The sequence below is a fragment of the Mauremys reevesii genome, linkage group 7, assembly GCF_016161935.1.
Source record: "Mauremys reevesii isolate NIE-2019 linkage group 7, ASM1616193v1, whole genome shotgun sequence".
NCBI classification, from domain to species: Eukaryota; Metazoa; Chordata; order Testudines; family Geoemydidae; genus Mauremys; species Mauremys reevesii.
Genome location: NC_052629.1, coordinates 83,504,783 through 83,530,726, shown reverse-complemented (window position 1 = coordinate 83,530,726; position 25,944 = coordinate 83,504,783). Strand labels below are relative to the sequence as shown.

At 44.9% G+C, this 25,944-nt stretch overlaps 1 protein-coding gene across 1 annotated transcript in view; it reads left to right on the top strand.

The window, feature by feature from the left end:
- Nucleotides 1-25,944, top strand: part of LOC120368814 (musculoskeletal embryonic nuclear protein 1-like) — a 105,051-nt gene that overhangs the window by 35,946 nt on the left and 43,161 nt on the right. The window contains exon 2 of the mRNA XM_039481401.1: nucleotides 15,189-15,237. Coding sequence (XP_039337335.1) covers nucleotides 15,189-15,237 — 49 coding nt within the window. The remainder of the gene's footprint in view (nucleotides 1-15,188; nucleotides 15,238-25,944) is intronic.

Here is a 25,944-nt window from a genome sequence, read left to right as displayed (position 1 = left end):
GCGCAGGGCTTTTCAACTCCTCCATGGCCATCCAGACATGCATCGGTGTCGTCCCACGCGGACAGTTCATACGTGCAGGGCCGTGATTCGGATGTGCCCACCAGAGTCTTCTAGGAGCCCCAGGCCCAGGACCCTGGCCCCCATCAGTGGTCATTCTGGACACCTTGGCCATACCACCAGGCCCAAGGTGTACCTGTGATCCTATCTCGCTCTGTTCCGTCAGAGCACCGGGTGCCAGAGGCGACAGTTAGCCGTCCCCCTCCGACCGGTAGGGAGGAAGCCCCGGTTCAGCCACCGGACTCCCAGATCCCACCGGAACAGGAGGTCGTCCAGGAGCACGAGCCCACGCAGGACCCGCTTGTCCCCGGCCTTTCTTCTTCCTCCTCCCCAGATGAGGCGGTGGCAGGAACATCCTCCTCGGGCCCTCCTCCAATTGACTTGAGGGCCCATCAGGACCTCCTGAGACGGGTGGCACTCAATATGAACCTCCAAGTGGAGGAAGTCTCGGAGATAGAGGATCCGGTCATATACATTCTGTCGTCTGACGCCCCCACTAGAGTGGCCCTACCGTTGATTCAGACGATCCAAGCCAATGCGGATACCATCTGGCAGTCTCCAGCCTCTATCCCGCCTGCGGCCAGGGGAGTCGAACGCAAGTACATGGTACCCTCCAGGGGGTACGAGTACCTATATGTACAGCCTCCCCTTGCTCCCTTGTCGTCCAGTCCGTCAATGAGAGGGAACACCATGGCCAGCAGGCACCAGCCCCTAAATCAAAGGAGGCTAGGCGAATGGCCTTACTGGGCCATAAGGTGTACTCGGCAGGGGCTCTGCAACTCCGCATAGCAAACCAGCAAAGCCCTGCTTAGCCGCTACAATTGCAACACCTGGGTGGCGGTGGGCAAATTTACGGAGTTGCTTCCCCAGGACTCCCGTCAGGAGTTGCCACCCTCCTGGAAGAAGGGAAGAAAGTGGCTAGAACTTCCCTCCAGGCCTCGTTGGATGCAGCTGACTCCGCTGCCAGGACTCATTTCATGGCTCCAGGTGTCGGGCCTTCCCCCGGAGCTGCAGCATACTATACAGGACTTTTCCTTCGATGGCAAAGGCCTGTTCTCTGAAAAAACTGACTCTAGGCTGCAAAGCCTAAAGGACAGCAGGGTCACTATGCGCTCTCTTGGCATGCACATGCCGGTGACTCAGCGCCGGCCTTTCCGTCCCCAGCCTCACCGCCCTTACCCTGCGCCTAGACAAAGACAGGACTTTGGCAGAAGGCGTGGCCGAGGTGGTCGTAGGCATCAGTCAGGGCTCCAAGGGGGCCAAAAATCAGGGTCCCTCTAAACCACCAGCGGGGCCAAAGCCAAACTTTTGAAGGCATGCCCGAGGACGGCGTACCAGTTATTACCCAGGATCCGTTCCCTCCCTTTTACTACCGCCTCCAGTTTATTTCGCCCCCCACCTCCCACCCTCCGTCCTCGTCCCTCTTCAGGGACCCCTCTCACGAGCAATTCCTCTTGCAAGAGGTGCGGATGCTCCTCGCCATTGGAGCTATAGAGGAGGTACCAAAGGACGAAAGGGGCAAGGGGTTGTACTCCTGCTATTTCCTAATCCCCAAGGCAAAGGGAGGTCTTAGACCTGCGGGAACTCAACAAGTTCATGATAAAGCTGAAGTTCCGCATGGTATCCCTGGGGACCATCATCCCATCCTTGGATCCCGGAGACTGGTATGCCGCCCTCAATATGAAGGACGCGTATTTTCACGTCGCCATTTATCCTCCACACAGACGGTACCTCCGGTTGGTGGCCAACCGTCAACATTTCCAGTTTATGGTCCTTCCGTTTGGCCTCTCTACAGCCCCAAGAGTATTCACAAAGTGCATGGCTGTAGTCGCTGCCTCCCTCCGCCGCCATCGGATACACGTTTTTCCGTATCTAGACGATTGGCTCATTCGAGGGACCTCTGAGGCCCAAGTTACCCATCATGTGGGCATCGTCAAGGACCTATTCCTGCGTGTAGGCCTGATGATCAATATAGAGAAATCCACTCTGATTCCCCCACAGAGAATAGAATTCATTGGGGCCATCCTGGACTCCAATCTCGCAAGAGCCTGCTTACTTCAGCCTTGGTTTCAGGCGATGGTAACAATTATACAAGGTCTACGGAACTTCCCGACAACTTTGGCTCGCATTTGCCTAGGTCTCCTGGGTCACATGGCTGCCTGCACGTTCGTAACCAAACATGCCAGGCTTTGCCTCCGTCCACTCCAATCGTGGCTCACCTCGGTGTACCACCCGGGCAGAGACAGCATAGACATGATCGTCTCGATCCCCCCGAGCATCCTAGGCTCCCTCGACTGGTGGTCAACGCCCTCCCTGGTGTCTGCAGGGATGCCGTTCCATTCACCTCACCCTTCGGTGTCCCTGACGACGGACGCCTCATCTCTCGGCTGGGGTGCTCACCTTGGTCAGTTTCACACTCAGGGCCTTTGGTCAGCTCAAGAGCGGGCCTTGCACATCAATGTCCGAGAGCTGAGAGCAGTCCGCCTTGCGTGCCAGGCGTTTCAGCAGCACCTACAAGGCGGTTGTGTCTCAGTGTTCACAGACAACACAACGGCCATGTATTACATAAACAAGCAGGGAGGAGCACGGTCCTCCCCTCTTTGCTAGGAAGCTATCCAGCTCTGGGACTTCTGCATAGCCCAATCGATAGACCTGGTAGCGTCCTTTCTCCCAGGGGTCCGGAACACTCTGGCAGATCACCTCAGCAGATCCTTCCTGTCTCACGAGTTGTCGATTCGTCCGGACGTTATCCATTTCGTTTTCCGGAAGTGGGGCTTTCCCCGCATAGACCTCTTCACTTCTCGCAAGGACAGGAAGTGCCAGACGTTCTGCTCATTCCAAGGCCTCTCTCCGGGCTTGATCTCAGATGCTTTTCTGATGCCGTGGACGAGCCATCTGCTGTACGCTTTTCCACTGTTCCCGCTGGTTCACAGGGTCCTGCTAAAACTCTGCAGGGACAGAGCGCACCTGATCATGATAGCTCCAGCGTGGCCCAGGCAGCACTGGTACACCATGTTGCTAGACCTGTCAATAGCCAACCCGATTCCCCTGCCTCTTCGCCCAGACCTCATAACGCAGGATCACGGCAGATTTCACCACCCAGACCTGCAATCCCTGCACCTCACAGCATGGCTGCTGCGTGGCTAAACTGATCCGAGTTACGTTGCTCTGCCTCGGTACAACAGGTACTTCTGGGTACTAGGAAACCTTCCACTCGGTTAACATATCTGGCCAAGTGGAGGCGTTTCTCCTGCTGGTGCGAAATGCACAATGTTACTCCCACCGAGGTCCTGATCCATTCTATCTTGGACTACCTCTGGTCTCTCAAACAGCAGGGTCTGGCAGTGTCATCATTGAGGGTACACTTGGCAGCCATCTCTACCTTCCACCCAGGGGATAGTGGCCGCCCCGTATTCTCGCACCCTATGGTTTCTAGGTTCCTCAAGGGCTTGGAGCACTTATACCCCCAAGTTCGCTGCCCCGCCCAAACCTGGGACCTCAACCTGGTTCTAACCAGACTTATGACTGCCCCATTCAAGCCACTGGCAACCTGCTTGCTGCTATACCTGTCCTGGAAGACAGTTTTCCTCGTAGCCATTACATCGGCCAGATGAGTCTCTGAGCTTCGGGCTCTCACGGTGGACCCACCGTATACTGTGTTTCACAAGGACATGGTGCAGTTGCAACAACATCCGGCCTTCCTCCCTAACGTGGTGTCGGCCTTTCATATCAACCAGGATATCTTCCTTCCGGTCTTCTTTCCGAAGCTACACTCATCGCGAAGGGAGCAACAATTGCACTCCCTAGTCGTCCGTAGGGCGCTCGCATTTTATATCAAGCGGACAAAGCCCTTTCGTAAAACGCCCCAACTCGTCGTCACAGTGGCAGACCGAACAAACGGCCTACCTGTCTCCTCCCAGAGGATTTCATCTTGGGTGCCATCGTGCATCCGCACCTGCTGTGACTTGGCCCATATTCCATCGCGCCACCTCACTGCACATTCCACCAGGGCTCAGGCTTCTTCTGCTGCCTTCCTGGCTCACGTTCCCATCCCGGAGATATGTCACACAGCTACCTGGTCCTCGGTCCACACCTTTGCCTCACATTATGCACTGGTCCAACAGTGCAGAGATGATGCAGCCTTTGGCTCAGCAGTTTTGCATTCTGCAACATCTCACTCTGACCCCACCGCCTAGGTAAGGCTTGGGAATCACCTAATTGGAATCGATTATGAGCAAGCACTCGAAGAAGAAAAGACGGTTACTCACTTTTGTAACTGTTGTTCTTCGAGATGTGTTGCTCATATCCATTCCAAACCCGCCCTCCTTCCCCACTGTCGGAGTAGCCGGCAAGAAGGAACTGAGGGGCGGATGGGTCAGCAAGGGTATATATCCGGTGCCATAGCAGCGCCACTCCAGGGGGTGCCCAGCCAACCCACCGAGTGTTGCTAGGGTAAAAATCTTCCGATGAACGTGCACACAGGCCGTGCACACCTAATTGGAATGGATATGAGCAACACATCTCGAAGAACAGTTACAAAGGTGAGTAACCGTCTTTTCTTTCTCCATACACATTTATTGTTTGACATCTGAATGGTGATAGTTGTGGTGTAGACATCTGTCTGGGGGGAGCTGGACTGAAAATACTAACTCATTTCACATGGACCCAGTCAGTACTATCCAGTAATCTTTTGTCACTGTTGATCTTGCCTGGATTTGTAATTAATAAGATGAATGAATTCCACAGCCTTTGAAATCAGGCTAAACTATTTCAGATGAACAAGCATCTCAAACAGGTTATTAAGAAAAAGCAGAAAGACTAGAAGGAATGGAAGAGGAGATGGATCAACAAGGAAAACTACCTCTTGGAGGTCAGGAAGTGTAGGGATAAAGGGACATTTGCCAAAAGCCAAACAGAGTTGAACCTTGCAAAGCAAATTAAAATCAATACTAAATGATTCTTTAGCCATATAAATAAAAACAAAAAAGGAATGAAGTGGGACCGCTAAACACTGAGGATGGGTGGAGATTAAAGATAATCTAGGTATGAGTACTGAGGGGCTTTAGGACAGTGGCAGGAAAATTTAGTTCAACTGGAGAAGATGGGAATTAATATGGAAATTGAAAGGTGGGGAAGGAAGAAGTTAAAGAGGAGACTGCAGTGGGTGATGCTGAAAGGTGGACTGTCAGATTGGTCTTGGGCCACTCTTATTTTCATTAATGTCCTTGGCCATAATAACATTTTCAGATGAGACAAAGTTGGGAGGTATTGGCAATATGGAGGAGGACCGGAATATCATACAAGAAGATTTGATAACTGTGAAAACTGGAGTAATAGAAATGAGATGAAATTTAATAGTGCAGAGTGCAAAGTCATGCATTGCCAACTGGAAGCAACGGAGGAGACACACCTGGGAATATGGGTCAATCACAAAATGACTGAGCCACAAATTTGATATGGCCATGAAAAAGGCTAATGCAGTCCTAGAATGCCTCAAGCGAGGTATTTGCAGTAGAGATAGTGAAGTGATGTTACCATTGTGCAAGGCACTGGTGAGACCTCATCCAGCATACTGTTTGCAGTTCTGACTTCCCACGTTTAAGAAAGATTAATTCAAACTGGAACAGATACAGAGAAGGGCTACTAGGATGATCAGAGGAATGGAGAACCTACCTCATGAGAGGAGGCTTAAGGAGCTTAGCTTGTTTAGCTTAACAAAATGAAGGCAAAGGGGAGTTATGATTGCTCTCTATAAATATATCAGAGGGATAGACAGTAGGAAGGGAGGGGAATTTATTTAAGTTAAGGGTCAATGCTGGCACAAGAACAAATGATTATAAACTGGCTGTCAATAAGTTTAAGCTTGAAATTAGGCAAAGGTTTCTAACCATCAGAGAAGTGAAATTCTGGAACAATTTTCAACAGGGAAGAGTAGGAGCGAAAAATCTAGCGTGTTTCAAGAGTGAGCTTGATATAAATTTATAGAGGGGAAGGTCTGATGAGATTGCCTACAATGGCATATGCCCAATCCACAACTGCTATTAGCAAATATCTCCAATGGCTGGAGGTGGGATTCTAAATGGGGAGGACTCTGAGTTACTAGAGATAATTGTTTCCCAGGTATGTGTCTGGTGGGTCTCACCCATATGCTTAGGGTCTAGCTAATTATCATGTTTGGGGTCAGGAAGGAATTTTCTCCCAGATCAGATTGACAGAACCTCTGGGGGGGTTTCACTTTCCTCTGCAGTTTAAGGCACTTGCAGATTTAAATTAGAGTAAATGGTGGATTCTCTGTAATTTGAGGTTTTTAAATCAATATTTAAGGACTTCAGTAACACAGCTAGAGGTTATGGGCCTGTTACAGGACTTGGGTGGGTGGGGTTGTGTGGCCTGCCATGTGCAGGAGGTCAGATTAGATGATCATGATAGTCCCCCAATCTCAGGTTACTTGGACTCCAATGACCCATTATGGATTAAGCGGTTTAGCAGACTTTAAAATTAATAGTATTTAGGTTGCCCCAGTAGATCTGTGGCCAGAATTCTTACTGTGTGAATCAGTGACTTAATATACTGTATACCACACATGAATCCACAAGCTAAATCTCTAAAAGTTTTCAAAGTAAGCTTTTTCACTGTGATACATATTGACTCAAATGAAATGGTATGTTTTTCAAAAGAAAGTGACCAAATGGGAGTATGCTTATCTTGTAGTCTTTACTCTCAGTTTATCAAATCTTTTAAATACTCACTTTTGGACTGATTCCTTTTGGATGCTTTACCCAACACAAATGAGTTCAGTGCTTAAAAATCCATAATGAAAATAATGGATCACAAACTAATGTTGGACAGTGTTTTCAAAATGAGTCATCAGTATAATTTCTACCTCATGTTTGCAGAAAAGGAATCATTTTCTTCAAACTTCAGAATAAGTTGTTTCTTATATTCCAGGCTCAGTTATTTTAGCTGTGGCTTTCTGGTATTTCACAAAAGTGACACTGGATTTCATAATCCATTATAGCTTTGAAAAGATTTTTTCATTAACAGCATACTGGTTAACCTAGATGAATGTCACTTTTTTTAACAAGTGTTTTACATTAATGCTGGCTCTGAACATAAGGAACTCTGAACTAACACACCTTGTTATTAAAACTTTACCTTCTGCCTAAATGTTCAGTCATTTTTTTCTTGTCAATTCTTAATAGCAATATTACAGAGAGGTCAAATATAGTTTAGTGCTCTGCTATGACAAGTTGTAAAAATTCTGAAAGTAGGATAGCAAATTATCCTGACTTTTCACCTCTAGAAATGATATTTTTAAGTTATTTCAAAGACACAAGATTGCAACCTTGAGCATCTTACTGTATGGTGGTTCTTAACGTATGGAAAATTATCTTTTATATGAGATGGATATAGTTGGATCATAAACCAGTACTCTTTCAATGGTTCCTAAGCTATATAAGCATGGAAAAGATCTGCATGCATTATTGTTTGATTAACCTTGTTTCTCTAGGCTTTAGATATGGCAACCTATTTCAACTTACTGACGTACTGTCTGACCTACAGCTAAATGACAGCTGAACTTGAATCTGACTGATGCATACCTTCCAGAAAAGCATTGAGTTTTGATTTAAAGATATTAAGATATTGAGAATCCACCACTTCCCTTGATAGTTTATTCCAATCGATAATTGTTCTCACTTAAAAAGTTGTGCTTTATTTCTAATTTGACTTTGTCTGCCTTCAGCTTCCAGCCACTGGTTCTCGCTATGCTTTTCTCGGCTAGATTGAAGAGCCCTTTAGCACCCAGTATTTCCTCCTCATTAAGGTACTTATTGACTATAATTAAGTCACCTGTCAGTCTGTCTCACTGTATGGTGTTTTCCCCAATTCTTGAGCCATTTTTGTGGCTTTTTCTTGGACATCCCTAATTTTTCAGCATCCTTTCAAATATGTGGATGCCAGAACTGTACACAGTATTCCAGGATCAGTCTCACCAGTGCTGTATATATAGAGAGAAAATCTCCTTCCTCTGTTTATACGAGGATCGCATTTAATCCTTTTTCCTACAGCATCGCACAGGGAGCTCATGTTGAGTTGCTTGTCTTCTGTGATCCCACAATCCTTTTCAGTCATTGCTTTCCAGGACACAATCACCATTCTGTAAATATGGCCTGCATTTTTGTTCTTGGATGTACCTTGCATTTGGCTGTATTAAATGTTTGGGCTCAGCTTACCAAGCAATCCAGATAATTCTATACGACTTCCCTGTCTTCATTATTTGCCATTCAACCAATCTTTATGATGTGCAAATCTTAATAGTGATTTTATACTTCCAGGTCATGATGAAAATGTTGATTAGCATTGGACTTGGTACCAGTCCCTGTGGAATGCCAATAGAAACACCCCCCCCAATTCAGTGATTTCCCCACTGACTACTGCTTCCTGAGATCTGTTTAGTCAGTTCTTAATCCATTTAACATGTGCGTGACTGATCTTGTATAGTGCTAATTTTTTAATTAAATGTTGTGTGGTATTAAGTCAAATGCCTTACAAAAGTCAATATTGCATCAATGCATTTATCTTTGCACTTCAAAGAAGTACATCAGGTTTGCTTGAGATCTGTTTTCCCTAAAACTGTCAGAATTAAATATATTCATATTTTTTTATTAATAGAATCTTGTATCAGCTTTTCCCTTATTTTGCCTGGGACTGATGTCAGGTAAGTCATCAGGGTCATCAACAGACTTGGCCTTTTTTAATATTGGCACAATATTGGCACTCTTCTTGACATAGTATATATGATATACCCAGTGGAATCTCAGTGGTTATCATTGATTGGACACTGTCACAGCTGGAGGGCCAACTGTGCCTAGCACCCCTTCTATTATTTCTCAAATGCATCTCTTAGGTGACAGGCCTGGCTTCCTGCACCTCACTAAAGGTGAAATCACACAGTCCAGGCACTCTAGGACTGGATCTCTGGGCTGCAGCCCCCTCATTCCCAACCATGTTAATGACACAGGTCCAATTTGGTTTTGGCACCTGCAAGAGTTTCCCTTCAGGAGCCCCTGGCAGCATGCATTTGCAGGTACACAAACTGCCTTTGAAACAAAGCATTATTTATTCATAAGGTTAAATTCTTCTTTGAGTGCTTACTCATGTTGATTCAATTCTAGGTGTGAGTGTGTCTCCGTGCACAGTTGACAGATTTTTTTGCCTTAGCGGTATCCGTAGGGTCAACTGTGGCGCCCCCTTGAGTGTTGCACTCATGCGCTGGTACATTAGGCACTGACGATGCTACGCCCTCTCAGTTCCTTCTTACCGCCTGTGATGGTTGGTTGGAGCACCTTGTCTTGCATCACAAGAGTGTTAGCGGTTCTTACAGTCCGTTGTTCTGTCTCCTTTGTTTTTTAGTTGTTAGGTACTTAGTTAGACCATTAAGTTAAGTGTTAGAGTAGTAGTCTGAGAGTTAGAGTCCCGGCTGGGACTTCACCTCGGAGCGGGGCATGCCATGTTCCCTAGTCTTTAAGCCATGCGCATCTTACAGCCGGCTAATGTCTATTAGTGACCCTTATGATAGCTGTTTAAAGTGTTTGGGGGAGTCCCACAGAAAGGACAAATGCAGGATTTGCAAAAACTTTTGCCTTCGAACTGAAAAGGAACGGGATATTCGCTTGAGGGCCCTCCTCATGGAGGCTGTGCTTCATCCTGCCTTAGAGCCCTCTCGATTGGACTCCATGCCCGGCACTTTGGCATTGGTGCGCAGCACACCGCCGGAATCTGCCCAGCACCCTTCCTCCTCGCTGGCGCTGAAGAAGCAGTCGAAGTTGATGGGACCACCAACACCACTTCCTACACATCAACATCAGGGAGCCCAGAGCAGTTTGCCTGGCCTGCCAAGCCTTCCTACCTCGCATAAAAAGCAGAGTGGTACAGGTCCTGATGGACAATACAGCAGCTATGTACTATATCAACAAGCAAGGCAGCGCCAGATCGTCTGCCCTTTGCTAGGAAGCCCTCAGGCTCTGGAACTTCTGTATACAACACGACATCCATCTCATAGCTCCACACCTACCTGGGGCCAGGAACACTTTGGCATATCACCTCAGCTGGACCGTCTCATCTTGCAACAAGTGGTCCCTCCATCCAGAAATGGTCAGCATCATCTTCCAGAAGTGGGAGATTCCCCAGGTGGACCTGTTCGCGTCCAGACAAAACAGGAAATGCTTGATTTGGGGGATTGACAGAGGCTCGCTCTCCGACACTTTTCTGCTCCCGTGGTTGGGAGCTCTGTTGTATGCCTTCCCCCCCAGTGCCGCTAATTCACAGAGTCCTCATGAAGATCAAACAGAACAGGGCGAAGATAATCTTCATACTGCTGGCTTGGCTGTGCCGCACTGGGTTAGCCTGGTGCTGGACCTGTCGGTGGCTGCTACGTTACAGCTATCACTTAAGATGGACCTGCTGTCCCAAAACCACGGCAGTCTTCTGCATCCGAACCTGGTGGCGCTGCACCTGATGGCTTGGCGCTGCATGGTTAAATGCAGGGGAGCAGGAGTGCTCGGCCACTGTCCAGCAGGTCCTGTTGGGCAGCAGAAAGCCATCCACCAGAGCGGACCTACCTGGTCAAATGGAAGCAGTTCACTTGTTGGACTTTGGATAAAGGCATTCGACCTGAGCAGGCCTCACTGCAGTTAATCCTGGACTACCTTCTGCATCTCAAGCATCAAGGCCTGTCCCTTTCATCTATCAAGGTTCACTTGGCTGCTGTCTCAGCCTTCCATCCACTTCTTGAGGGTACGTTGGTTTTCACCCAGAACATGACTGCCAGGTCCTCAAGGGCCTCTACCTGCACATCAGGGACCCTGTTCCTCCCTGGGGCCTGAATCTTGTGCAGTCATAACTCATGGGACCCCCCTTCAGATCTCTGGTTTCCTGCTCTCTCTCCTCCTTTCCTGGAAGATGGCGTTCCTGGTTGCAATAACATCCGCCCACTGGGTCTCTGAGATTAGGGCACTTACTTTGGAACTGCCGTATGCGGTCTATTACAAAGACAAGGTCCAGCCACAGCCACGCCCGTTTTTCGTGCCCAGGGTGGTCTTTCAGTTTCAAACAGGTGAGGACATTTACTTACCTGTCTTTTTTCCCCAAAGCTGCATAAGCTAGGCTGCATCCCCTAGACGTTAGGAGAGCACTAGCCTCCTACATTGAAAGGACCAAGACATTCCAGAAGTTGACACAGTTGTTCGTCGCGGTGGCCGACAGGATGCAAAGTCTTCTGGTGTCCGCTCAAAGAATTTCTTTTTGGATCACTGCCTGCATTCAATGCTGCTTCGATCAGGCAAAAGTGCCACCCCCGGCGATTGTAACTGCCCACTCAACCAGGGCGAAAGCCTCTTTGGCAGCTTTCCAAGCCCAGGTGCATAACCAGGATATCTATAGGGTGGCCACCTGGTCATCTGTCCACACGTTTACATCCCATTACACACTTACCCAGCAGACCTGGGACAATGCTGGCTTTGGTAGAGTAGTGCTGCAAGCCACTAGATTATAACTTCCAAGCTCCCCTCCGAGGATACTGCTTGTGAGTCATCTATAATGAAATCGACATGAGCAAGCACTCGAAGAAGAAAAAAGTTACCTACCTTTTTCTAACTGTTGTTCTTCAAGCTGTGTTGCTCATGCCCATTCCATTATCCGCTCTCCTTTACCCCTCTGTTGAAGTTGCCTGCAAGAAGGAACTGAGAAGTCATAGGGTCGGAGGCACCTAATATACCAGCGCATGAGCACAGCGCTCAGGGGGCCGCCACAGCTGATCCTATGGATACCACTAAGGCAAAAATCTCCGACAACTGTGCACGTGGGTACGCACACACCTAGAATGGAATGGACATGAGCAACACATCTCAAAGAACAACAGTTACGAAAATGGAGGGAACAATTTTTTCTTCTTCTGTCATGGGTATTTTTAGTAAAAGTCAGGGACAGGTTGTGGACAATAAACACAAATTCACAGAACCACTCAACCTGTCCTTGACTTACTAGAAATACCTGAGGAGTGAGGGGGCTTTCTGCTGCTCCAGCCTCTGGGGGGGCTGATCCAATCCCGACTGCTGTTTCTGTAGCCCTGGGGCTGGCTGCTGGTCAGCTATTCTGGTGGCCCAGGGCTGATGGCCCAGAAGAAGTCACAGAGGTTCTGGAAAGTCACTGAATCTGTGACAGAATCGTAGCCTTACTTATTCATTCCTCAGAGGTACAAAGCACACAGAGGAAAGGCTAAAAATAACTGCAGCCTAACTGAATGGATCTTACCTATCCTTTTAGGACTAGATGCTGAGGCCCTGCTTAAAAAGACTGCCTGCTTGCAGCTCCCATTTCTCTCCTAGTCTGTATGTCAACCTCATATCACAGTGACCAGTTCCCCCTTCTTTTCTGCCAGGGGAACCATTTTAGCTGCTTAGGGTCTTTTATGATCTCAGCCTTGGCAAAACAAATCCTGCTAAGTTTACTGGCATCTGAAAGTAGCATCTCCCAGTGATGTTCTCTTACCGTATTTGAAGATTTATATCCGAAGCAGCCCTAAAAGGGAGAACTCTGGGTTCCCCCCCATAGCCTCCTTTAATTTAACTCCTGGCATGTAGGCAGGTTAATATCAAACAGATAACCTGAGAGACATACAGTATTTCGTTTTCTTTTTTTTAAACACCTCTCATTTTCCAGAGACCCAGTGCAAATCCCTGAAATTTGTGAATGAATTATGCAAACAAACATAACAAAGCAAGGTCATTTGTGGTTTAGTTCTAATTTAAATCCATAGCGTATTACTAAATATACACTAGTATAGTTTATTTTAAAAAATGAAATGTGAAGTGTTTCCAATATTTCCATGCACTAGGCTTGTTTGATTCCTAGACCTTAACATGCAATAGCAGTCTGGCTGGCCAGGTTATTGATGGCATCTTCGCGTAACCCTATTGTTTCTAAGTATTGCAATACATAAGGTCTCCATGTGGTAGTCCTATTTATGAGATGAATCTTGCACTATGGTAGACTAAATCAGAATTTCCTTGCTTTATCTGAGAGTTTAATGTGTTAACTTGCTATTTTCTGCTTTATTAGCTAACAGAGTGACTGACTGACTCTTTAAATCCAACTAAAATGATCCATTATCTTCCAGCCGCTTCCATTTTCTCCCCCTTTCCTTTACCCCAATGGATTTTTCTAAGTAACAAAGCTTAACTAATTCCTTCTATTCTCCACCCACCCCATCAGTCACTGTGGCTGGGTGTGCTGTATCTATCTCAGACAGCTGTAATATCTAGAACCAGGGGTTCTCACAACAAAATTTTTGGTGGCCTCAAAGTGCGGCCACCAAGTCTTGCTGGTGGCCGCGTGGACAATTTTTCCTAAAATACTTAACTTTAGGAAAAACAAATAAATATGCAAATAGACATGTCCAAATCATTGTAATTTATTAAATCTTTTTGCAGACTCGAGAATAATTTACAGTTGTCCCTATTTTTTACTGGACATAAACAGAATAGAAACACAAATAAGGTGCTCTGCAGGTTCTTGTCTTTTTTTATTGTTTCTTTTGCTTTTTTTAAAAGACTTGCTAGCTAGTAAGTCTGCTGCTTTGAAAAGTTATATTAACAAACATATAAATATCACTTTTCATGGCAGCAGACTGACTTAGTCATGGCAAGCCTGGGGACAAATTAAGCCTTGGATGCGAAGGTCGGTAGGGGGGAAGTAGGGGGCGGGGGAATGCATGGTGGGCTGGCAGGGGCCAACGGCGATGGGTGGGGGGGTGAGCTCCTCAGCCAGGGGTTGCAGCTCCATGGCCAGAGCCTGCTGCCCGCCACTCCAGGGCTGGAGCCCAACTCTGCCGTCCCCAGGAAGGTGGGGAACTCACTAGCTGCCTGCTCCTCCAGCATATGTGTCTTGTGGGGAGGTGGGGGAGGAAGGGTCCAACCTCTGCTGGTGGCCCTGGGAGAGGGACCACTGCTTTGCGCCCTCATCACTGCCCAGGAGACTGTGGTTGCAAGAAATGCCCCTGATGGCCGCCTTCTAGAAACACTGATCTAGACACTCATAACAAATTAGTAACTCAAGGTTACAACAGAAGATCACTTATTGATTGCAATACATGGTGGAATGGGTGAACAATTTATCTTAGTGTTTATTTTTGTAGGCTTGTATAATTGGCAGCACTCAATACTTGACTTTTTGTAAGTAGGCAGTAAATGGCACTAAATGCTCTCTGTGTTGGACTTGTCTGATGTGAAAGAACATTTTGCTTTTTGCTTAAATTTTGAGTAACGCAAGCTACGCAAAGATCATCAAAACTATCCAGCCATAAAAGTAGTACACTTCGTCAAGCAAGGAGTAGACAGCCTTTGCCTTGTAAATTATACTAATTCTTATATTTTCAGTTTCTAGTCTTGTCAGTCTAAATACTTTGTTCTGCACAGCTATGCTTTATACTGCATACATTTACTTATTATTTCAAAGTAGCAAGGGGCAGAAGAAATCAACTGCATTAAGTTTTGCATTTTCCTGAACCAGCCATTCCAGGATTATTATTTGCTGAATGAATGACCATAACAGCTAAGGACACCAGGATGATGAAAATAAGTAATTGCACATAATAAACAAAAATCTATAATAGTTGATTATCAAAATAGAGAGAACTTTTCAACTGAAAAAAGAAGTTAGTTGCTTAGAACATAAGAATAGCCATTCTGGGTCAGACCAATGGTCTTTCTAGCTCATATCCTGTCGTTTTACAGTGGACGGTTCCAGATGCTTCAAAGGGAATAAACAGAACAGGGCAATTATTGAGTGATCCATTCCCTGTTGTCCAATCCCAGATTCTGGCAGTCAAATGTTTAGGCCACGCAGCGCATGAGGTTGCATACCTGACCATTTTGGATAATAGCCATTGATGTACCTATCCTCTGTGAACCAATTGCTCTTCACGTGGCCGTCCCTAAGAGTTTGAAGCATGTTTCCAAATAAAGAACTTAATTTATAGTATTGAATATTACACCTTCATATGCTGATCTACTTCTTAATTTATATATTTTTGTTACATTGGGAATCACCGATTGTCTTTAATTTTCTTTCAGTAAAACGCTTCAGAGAACCAAAGCATGAAAGACGTCCTTGGAGGATATGGTAAGTCTTTAATTATTAATAGTTCCTAGAATGTTTTTTATATCCTAGATGTTCAGCTCATGGAAAATGAAAGAATAATCACTTGCATGTAATGTATAATATGTGAAAGCACTTTAATAGTTAGACTCAAGGGAATATATGAGAAATGTACAGTCATTATTTTACTGTATGTTTTTCTTGTTCATTCTGTCTTACTACATACACCTTTAGAAACCTTACTCTAAATGCTAAAGATTCAAAAAAAAATTCTGTGAAAGCTTGAGGTATCCTTTTTAAAGCAGCTGTTTTACTACCTTTTCTGTACACTGAACTAAATCTTCCCTAAAATTTGCCTGTGAAGATCCCTCCTGAGGCTTTGGGATCCATGTATTTAATTGAAGGCAGAATTTGGCCCGTAATGTTGAAAAGCAGAATTTCTTGTCAAAGATCGGTAAACTTGGAATCTTAGCTGATCATAGAATCATAGAATCTCAGGGTTGGAAGGGACCTCAGGAGGTCATCTAGTCCAACCCCCTGCTCAAAGCAGGACCAAACCCAACTAAATCATCCCAGCCAGGGCTTTGTCAAGCCTGACCTTAAAAACCTCTGAGGAAGGAGATTCCACCACCTCCCTAGGTAACCCATTCCAGTTCTTCACCACCCTACTAGTGAAAAAGTTTTTCCTAATGTCTAACCTAAACCTCCCCCTCTGCAACTTGAGACCATTACTCCTTGTTCTGTCATCTTCTACCACTGAGAACAGTCTAGATCCAGCCTCTTTGGAACCCCCTTTCAGGTAGTTGAAAGCAGCTATCAAATCCCCCCTCATTCTTCTCTTCTGCAGGCTAAACAATCCCAGTTCCCTCAGCCTCTCCTCATAAGTCATGTGCTCCAGCCCCCTAATCATTTTTGTTGCCCTCTGCTGGACTCTCTCCAATTTATCCACATCCTTCTTGTAGTGTGGGGCCCAAAACTGGACACAGTACTCCAAATGAGGCCTCACCAGTGCTGAATAGAGGGGAATGATCACATCCCGCGATCTGCTGGAAATGCCCCTACTTATACAACCCAAAATGCCATTAGCCTTCTTGGCAACAAGGGCACACTGTTGACTCATATTCAGCTTTTCGTCCACCGTAACCCCTAGGTCCTTTTCTGCAGAACTGCTGCCCAGCCATTCGGTCCCTAGTCTGTAGCAGTGCATGGGATTCTTCCGTCCTAAGTGCAGGACTCTGCACTTGTCCTTGTTGAACCTCATCATATTTCTTTTGGCCCAATCCTCTAATTTGTCTAGGTCCCTCTGTATCCTATCCCTACCCTCCAGCGTATCAACCACTCCTCCCAGTTTAGTGTGATCTGCAAACTTGCTAAGGGTGCAGTCCACACCATCCTCCAGATCGTTAATGAAGATATTGAACAAAACTGGCCCCAGCACCGACCCTTGGGGCACTCCACTTGATACCGGCTGCCAACTAGACATTGAACCATTGATCACTACCCGCTGAGCCCAACCATCTAGCCAGTTTTCTATCCACCTTACCGTCCATTCATCCAGCCCGTACTTCTTTAACTTGCTGGCAAGAATATTGTGGGAGACTGTATCAAAAGCTTTGCTAAAGTCCAGAAATAGCACATCCACTGCTTTCCCCTCATCCACAGAGCCGGTTATCTCATCATAGAAGGCAATCAGGTTAGTCAGGCATGATTTGCCCTTGGGGAATCCATGCTGACTGTTCCTAATCACTTTCCCCTCCTTTAAGTGGTTCAGAATTGATTCCTTGAGGACCCATTCCATGATTTTTCCAGGGACTGAGGTGAGATTGACTGGCCTGTAGTTCCCTGGATCTTCTTTCTTCCCTTTTTTAAAGATGGGCACTACGTTAGCTTTTTTCCAGTCATCCGGGACCTCCCCCGATCGCCATGATTTTTCAAAGATAATAGCCAATGGCTCTGCAATCTCATCGGCCAACTCCTTTAGCACCCTTGGATGCAGCGCATCCGGCCCCATGGACTTGTGCTCATCCAGCTTTTCTAAATAGTCCCGATCTACTACTTTCTCCACAGAGAGCTGGTCACCTCCTCCCCATACCGTGCTGCAGAGTGCAGCTGTCTAGGAGCTGACCTTGTCTGTGAAGACAGAGGTAAAAAAAGCATTGAGTACACTAGCTTTCTCCACATCCTCTGTCACTAGGTTCCCTCCCTCATTCAGCAAGGGGCCCACACTTTCCTTGACTTTCTTCTTGTTGCTAACATACCTGAAAAAACCCTTCTTGTTACTCCTAACATCTCCAGCTAGCTGCAACTCCAAGTGTGATTTGGCCTTCCTAATTTCACTCCTGCATGCCTGAACAATACTTTTATACTCCTCCCTGGTTATTTGTCCAATCTTCCACTTCTTGTAAGCTGTTTTTGTGTGTTTAAGACGAGCAAGGATTTCACTGTTAAGCCAAGCTGGTCGCCCCCCTAAAATCCTAAAACCTATAAACCAAACTACATTCAAAACCTCTTTCTTTAAACCACCCTTACATTAACTAGGAGACAATGCAGGCAGAAGCCCAGCAGCAGGGTGGGGGCTATCCAGTTTATTGCACTGAGTGTAGCATGTATGATTACCTGCCCTGTGGGCGGGTGGCGTATGTGTGCAGTCGGTGCAAGGAGCTCCTGGCCCTCAGAGACCATGTACGGACTTTGGAGGCCAGGGTGGCGGAACTGGAGGAGCTAAGAGAGGCAGAGAGGTATGATGATGAGGCTTTCCGGGACACTGTAGAATTGTCCCACCTCTGCTCAGACAGCTCCTGTGCTGTTGAGGAGGATGAAAGATCCAGGGAAGCAGAGCAGTCAATGGGAGCAGAGGGAAACCTTCCCATAGTTGGGACCCTCCTTCCAGATGGTGTTGGGGTTGCCTCTCGCACTGAGGTTACCTTTCCGGGGGAGGGAACTCCAGTTTCTAGGAAAAGGCAGGTGTTAGTAATGGGAGATTCGATTATTAGAAATGTAGATAGCTGGGTCTGTGATGACCGGGAGAACCGTATGGTGACTTGCCTGCCTGGTGCGAAGGTTGCGGATCTCTCGAGGCATCTAGATAGACTTATGTGTAGTGCTGGGGAGGAGCCGGTGGTCGTGGTACATGTAGGTACCAATGACATAGGGAAGGGTAGGAGAGATGTCCTGGAAGCCAAATTTAGGCTGCTAGGGAAGAGACTGAAATCCAGGACCTCTGGTGGCATTTTCAGAAATGCTCCCAGTTCCACGCGCAGGGCCAGGTAGGCAGGCAGAGCTTCAGAGTCTCAATGCGTGGATGAGACGATGGTGTAGAGAGGAGGGGTTCACGTTCATTAGGAACTGGGGAAACTTCTGGGATGGGAGGAGCCTATACAGGAGAGATGGGCTCCACCTAAACCAAAGTGGAACCAGACTGCTGACACTAAACATTAAAAAGGTTGTAGAGCAGTTTTTAAACTAGGAGATGGGGGGAAAGCCGACTGCTGCAGAGGAGCGTGTGGATTGGACACAGACTTCTCTTAGGGGAGAGTCTGATGATAGAGAATCTCCAGGTTATAGTCAGGAGCAGAGGACTGAAAAGTATAATGTAAGGGCCGGATCAGATGATAAACAGTCACATAAAAAAGAATCTGGCACATCAGAAAAAGGCAGGCTAATAAACAGGGACAAGTTTTTAAAGTGCTTGTACACAAATGCCAAAAGTCTAAAATAATAAGATGGGTGAACTAGAGTGCCTTGTGATAAAGGAGGATATAGATATAATAGGCATCACAGAAACCTGGTGGACTGAGAGCAACCAATGGGACACAATCATTCCGGGGTACAAAATATATCGGAAGGACAGAACAGGTCGTGCAGGGGGAGGAGTGGCACTATATGTGAAAGAAAGTGTAGATTCAAATGAAGTAAAAATCGTAAGCGAATCCACATGTTCCATAGAGTCTCTATGGATAGAAATTACATGCTCTAGTAAAAATATAACATTAGGGATCTATTATCGACCACCTGACCAGGACAGTAATAGTGATGATGAAATGCTAAGGGAAATTAGAGAGGCTATCAAAATTAAGAACACAATAATAGTGGGGGATTTCAATTATCCCCATATTGACTGGGAACATTTCACTTCAGGACGAAATGCAGAGATAAAATTTCTCGATACTTTAAATGACTGCTTCATGGAGCAGCTGGTACGGGAACCCACAAGGGGAGAGGCAACTCTAGATTTAATCCTGAATGGAGCGCAGGAGCTAGTCCAAGAGGTAACTATAGCAGGACAGCTTGGAAATAGTGACCATAATACAATAGCATTCAACATCCCTGTGGTGGGAAGAACACAACTGCCCAACACTGTGGCATTTAATTTCAAAAGGGGGAACTATACAAAAATGAGGGGGTTAGTTAGACAAAAGTTAAAAGGTACAGTGACTAAAGTGAAATCCCTGCAAGTTGCATGGGCCCTTTTTTAAAGACACCATAATAGAGGCCCAACTGCAATGTATACCCCAAATTAAGAAAAACAGTAAAAGAACTAAAAAAAGAGCCACCGTGGCTTGGCTTAACCATGTAAAAGAAGCAGTGAGAGATAAAAAGATTTCCTTTAAAAAGTGGAAGTCAAATCCTAGTGAGGCAAATAGAAAGGAGCACAAACACTGCCAACTTAAGTGCAAGAGTGTAATAAGAAAAGCCAAAGAGGAGTTTGAAGAACGGCTAGCCAAAAACTCCAAAGGTGGTAATAAAATGTTTTTTAAGTACATCAGAAGCAGGAAGCCTGCTAAACAACCAGTGGGGCCCCTTGATGATCAAAATACAAAAGGAGCGCTTAAAGACGATAAAGTCATTGCGGAGAAAGTAAATGGATTCTTTGCTTCAGTCTTCACGGCTGAGGATGTTAGGGAGATTCCCAAACCTGAGCTGGCTTTTGTAGGTGACAAATCTGAGGAACTGTCACAGATTGAAGTGTCACTAGAGGAGGTTTTGGAATTAATTGATAAACTCAACATTAACAAGTCACCGGGACCAGATGGCATTCACCCAAAAGTTCTGAAAGAACTCAAATATGAAGTTCCGGAACTATTAACTAAGGTTTGTAACCTGTCCTTTAAATCGGCTTCGGTACCCAGTGACTGGAAGTTAGCTAATGTAATGCCAATATTTAAAAAGGGCTCTAGGGGTGATCCCGGCAATTACAGACCGGTAAGTCTAACATCGGTACCGGGCAAATTAGTTGAAACAATAGTAAAGAATAAAATTGTCAGACACATAGATAAACATAAACTCTTGAGCAGTAGTCAACATGGTTTCTGTAAAGGGAAATCGTGTCTTACTAATCTATTAGAATTCTTTGAAGGGGTCAACAAACATATGGACAAGGGAGATCCGGTGGACATAGTGTACTTGGATTTCCAGAAAGCCTTTGACAAGGTCCCTCACCAAAGGCTCTTACGTAAATTAAGCTGTCATGGGATAAAAGGGAAGGTCCTTTCATGGACTGAGAACTGGTTAAAGGACAGGGAACAAAGGGTAGGAATTAATGGTAAATTCTCAGAATGGAGAGGGGTAACTAGTGGTGTTCCCCAAGGGTCAGTCCTCGGACCAATCCTATTCAATTTATTCATAAATGATCTGGAGAAAGGGGTAAACAGTGAGGTGGCCAAGTTTGCAGATGATACTAAACTTCTCAAGATAGTTAAGACCAAAGCAGATTGTGAAGAACTTCAAAAAGATCTCACAAAATTAAGTGATTGGGCAACAAAATGGCAAATGAAATTTAATGTGGATAAATGTAAAGTAATGCACATTTGGAAAAAATAACCCCAACTATACATACAACATGATGGGGGCTAATTTAGCTACAACGAGTCAGGAAAAAGATCTTGGCGTCATCGTGGATAGTTCTCTGAAGATGTCCACGCAGTGTGTAGAGGCGGTCAAAAAAGCAAACAGGATGTTAGGAATCATTAAAAAGGGGATAGAGAATAAGACTGCGAATATATTATTGCCCTTATATAAATCCATGGTATGCCCACATCTCAAATACTGTGTACAGATGTGGTCTCCTCACCTCCAAAAAAGATATTCTAGCACTAGAAAAGGTTCAGAAAAGAGCAACTAAAATGATTAGGGGTTTAGAGAGGGTCCCATACGAGGAAAGATTAAAGAGGCTAGGACTCTTCAGCTTGGAAAAGAGAAGACTAAGGGGGGACATGATAGAGGTATATAAAATCATGAGTGATGTTGAGAAAGTGGATAAGGACAAGTTATTTACTTATTCCCATAATACAAGAACTAGGGGTCACCAAATGAAATTAATAGGCAGCAGGTTTAAAACAAAGAAAAGGAAGTTCTTCTTCACGCAGCGCACAGTCAGCTTGTGGAACTCCTTACCTGAGGAGGTTGTGAAGGCTAGGACTATAACAATGTTTAAAAGGGGACTGGATAAATTCATGGTGGCTAAGTCCATAAATGGCTATTAGCCAGAATGGGTAAGAATGGTGTCCCTAGCCTCTGTTCGTCAGAGGATGGAGATGGATGGCAGGAGAGAGATCACTTGTTAGATTCACTCCCTCTGGGGCACCTGGCATTGGCCACTGTCGGTAGACAGATACTGGGCTAGATGGACCTTTGGTCTGACCCGGTACGGCCTTTCTTATGTTCTTATGCCTGCCATATTTACTTTTCTTCCTACACATCGGGATGGTTTGTTCCTGCAACCTCAATAAGGATTCTTTAAAATACAGCCAGCTTTCCTCGACTCCTTTCCCCGTCATGTTATTCTCCCAGGGGACCTTGCCCATCAGTTCCCTGAGGGAGTCGAAGTCTGCTTTTCTGAAGTCCAGGGTCTCTGTTCTACTGCTCTCCTTTCTTCCTTGTGTCAGGATCCTGAACTCGACAATCTCATGGTCACTGCCTCCCAGGTTCCCATCCACTATTGCTTCCTCTACTATTTCTTCTCTTTGTGATGTGCGGGTTCATATAAACACTATTCAGATTACCCCCAAAATGTCTTGCCTCTGTCATCTATTTTTTCATTTATTGAAATGTCTCATATTTCTTAAAGAAAAGACTTTAAACTGAAATTGAACAACAAAAATATCAGGAAAAATACTAAGTCATTCAAAAGTAAATGGGATCTCAAATTACAGGACAAATTTTCAAACTTGGGTGCCAAAAGGCACCTAAATAGAACTGCTATTTTAAAGGTACCTTTTTGTAAATTGAAATCTAAATAAGTATCTGGACCTGGCTTTTCAGTGGTACTGAGCAGAAACAACTGCTGTTTGAGAACAGCTAAGGTTACACCTTTAAAAATTAGGTCCCAGATATTGTTTGGCACCCAAGCTTAAAAATGTGGCCCAACCATTCTGAATACATATACTACCTAGTGTCGTTTTTAATTTTTAGCATATGCCAGACAAAACTATCTAAAATGAGCACCAAGATTGGCCAATTTAGGGACACTAGCTGATCTTCATGAAAGAAGTTGACACTGATTGAAAGTAAATTCCTTGCTCCTGTTTAAGAGTAAATTTTCTAGCTTCATTACATGTAACTGGAATTCTCAGCTCTTGTGTGAGCATGAAATTTAATTTGAAGATGTTAATATTATCTTGTGTAACTTCAGTGTCTGATCCAATGATCAACATGCAGCTGTTCAGGTGTTTAAGTTGGTAATAAATTCTCTATTTTATATGCTATTTGTTTCATCATATGATCCTAGAGAACGGTTTTGTAGAGTTTGAACTCATTATTTGGTTGCCTATGGAATACTGACTTAAAGCAAACTTCATATGAGTTATGGTTGAAAAAAGCCAGTCTGGTCTTCTCCATCAAGCAGCATGAGAATAGTTTGACTTCAGTAAATAACTTATACCTGGTGGAACCTGCATCCAAAGGATCGTGACTTCCCTTCTGAAAATGTAGTGCATTCCTTATATTTAATTTCCCCTCCTTATCTATCAGTCTTCATTGTGCAAAGGTCACCATATACATGAGTATGCTCCTTCAGCCTGCTTACAGCTTGGGGACAGAACCAGATCTGTCATTCAGTGGCAGCAGGGGAATGTTGTGTCCATTGAAGCTCCCTTCAGTTTTATCTGTCTCCACAGTGACAAGTGTCCCAGCCGGATCTCTCTGCTGCAGAGCTTTTCTGAGAGAACTTTCAACTTTGTATTTAAAATTTCTGAATAATTTTTTGGCTCAATAACTTGACCATCTAGTTTCCGGCAGTGTCTTGGGGTTGCATTTGCCTTTGGGAAGACTGTCCTGTTAGTGCTGCTGCTGCTTCTTGGGAGGCATTTGCATCAGCTGTTGTCCTTGCAGGCATCAGAAGATAAGTTAGGCTTAGGGAAAACCATTGGCAACAGGAAAGATCTTGGCCTCCTGCTTCACCCCTCTCCCTCCAGTCAAGTGTCTCATTGGGGAGCTTGGCCAGTTCTGCGGGGAGAATACAGTTCCCCCACAGCCCAGTCTGGGCACGAAAGAAGCTAGGCTGGATTGGAGAGGCCAAAAGAGATGCACAGTATGTCTTCTCTGCAGCTGGGAGGTGTGATTCCATCCTGAGCTAGCTTCAGTCTAGCTAGATCAAAGGTAGCTTGAACAACAATAGCAGTGTAGTCATGGAAGCAAGGGCGGAAGCAGGGACAGCAGCAGGGGCTAGCCTCCTGAGTACAAGGACTGGGTACATATCCAAGCAGCTATGCCCCTTAGCTTTGATCTAGATACATCAATCTCGGGTGGGCCTGTACAAGCTGCAATCTCATATCTTCATTGCAGTGTGAATGTACCCACAGACACAGTCTTTGTGCACCATGTGAGATGGTGAGTGACCTCTCACGAAGCTTGGCAACATCTTTCCTATATGACTTCCCACCTGTTCTGCTGCTTGCCAAGATCATACAAAAGATAGGAAGCGGCAAAAAAGTGGCAGTTAGTCTGTTTATGCCTTACTGGCTGAAAACTATGGCTTTGAGACCTGATTAACCTAGTGTTCATTGGATCTTCTGATGTTTCTATCTCATAATGAAGTAAGCTTGATCTCCCTTAATGTTTGGTATCAGCTGAGGCTGATGTGAATCAGGTGCCATTGTTCTAGTAATTCGGAATTGCAATGAGCTTCAGCATTTAAAATTGTTGCTTCCAGTGACCAGTCCTAAACTTTGTCATTGAAAAACTAAAACTCTTTGCCTCCCACACATTAGAAATTAATCTGGAGCTGAAATTCGTAGTAGATGCCCCATAACAAGTAGTTTTCTATTTTTAAAACACAACGTCTGCTTCCTAAACTTCCAGGCTGATGTGTGTGATACTTGTTGGTGCTGATGAGGTACGTAACTTGCTGTTTTCTCATTTCCCACGCTCAACTCCCTGCATCTGGTGCTGAAGATGAGAGAATAGAGCTAGGGGACAAGAATACAGAGCAAGAACACTGTGTTGGTCTGTAAAAAGGAGAAATTTTTGAATTAATGCAAAAAAGCCAACAAAGGAAACAATAAAAATGAAAGCGAAGGAGAAAAATATTAAGTAACAAAAGTAGAGAACAGAGCTCATCCAGATGCACTGTTTTGATAGATGTTTCCCAGACTTAGTGATACGAATAAAATGTGTACTGGCTCCTCTAATTTTGTGCAGAAGAAAAGAGAATGTTCTTGATCTGGACTCACAGACAGAGTCTGCACCTAGTGTAAAGGACTCGTATTTTTAAAACTTGCCATAGTGGCAAGGGATCTTTTTTCTAAATTAGTTTGCTACTTGGCAGTAATATTTGATGTATAACTTACATTGTAATTTAATTGAGACAAGGTGGATGAGGTAATTATCTTTTATTCAACCAACTTCTGTTGGTGGAAGAGACAAGCTTTCGAGGAAGAAGAGCTCTGTGTAAGCTTGAAAGCTTATCTATCACCAAAAGAAGTTAGTCCAATAAAAGATATTATTTTACCCACCTTGTGTCTCACTATTAATGGCCAGTCTGTTTGCTTTATTTGGAGGTGGTGGGGTGGGGATGGGAGGAAAGTGCAAGTATTAGAAGGCAGTTGAGCATGTTTTTATTTTGCGCTCCTGCCTGTGCTGCTGACTCCTTGCTTGAGGGGGATGAGAAAGTAACAGCAACACAAGCATCCTGTACAAGTACTATATAGAAACAAACACTGTCTTCGTTACAAAGCTTCCGTTGGATTACATTTTATTTAAAATAATAGGGGGCAAGAACTGCTGCTGAATGAAATAGTGAGCAAAAGAAATTCCTTGTTCTTCAAGTTACCTTTTCAGGGGGAAGAGCTCTGTGTAAACTCGAAAGGTTGGCACTCTCATCAGAAGTTGGTTCAATAAAAGATATTATCTCATCCGTCTTGGCTCTCTAATATCCTGGGATCAACATGGCTACAACAACACTGCATACAACAATGGAAGATATTGTAAATTAATTGACATTCAGTGTTGCCATTTACTTCCAGGCTAAAATATCAACATCAGCTTTTTAATAAACTAGACTTTTGATGAAGGGATCATTATCCAGCTGTTAAAGTGCAGAACTAATGGCCAGGTGATCTGAATTGTATTCCTCGCTCTGCCACAAACCTGCTATAAATGCATAAATAAAAGATAGAAATCTTTCTAGCAAGACTATGTGCTATATTTGTTTATAAAATGCTATTAAACTCTTTAATGTTACTGTAATACTATTCTGTAATCCACACAAAATACTAGCAGCCTCTCCCCACTGTT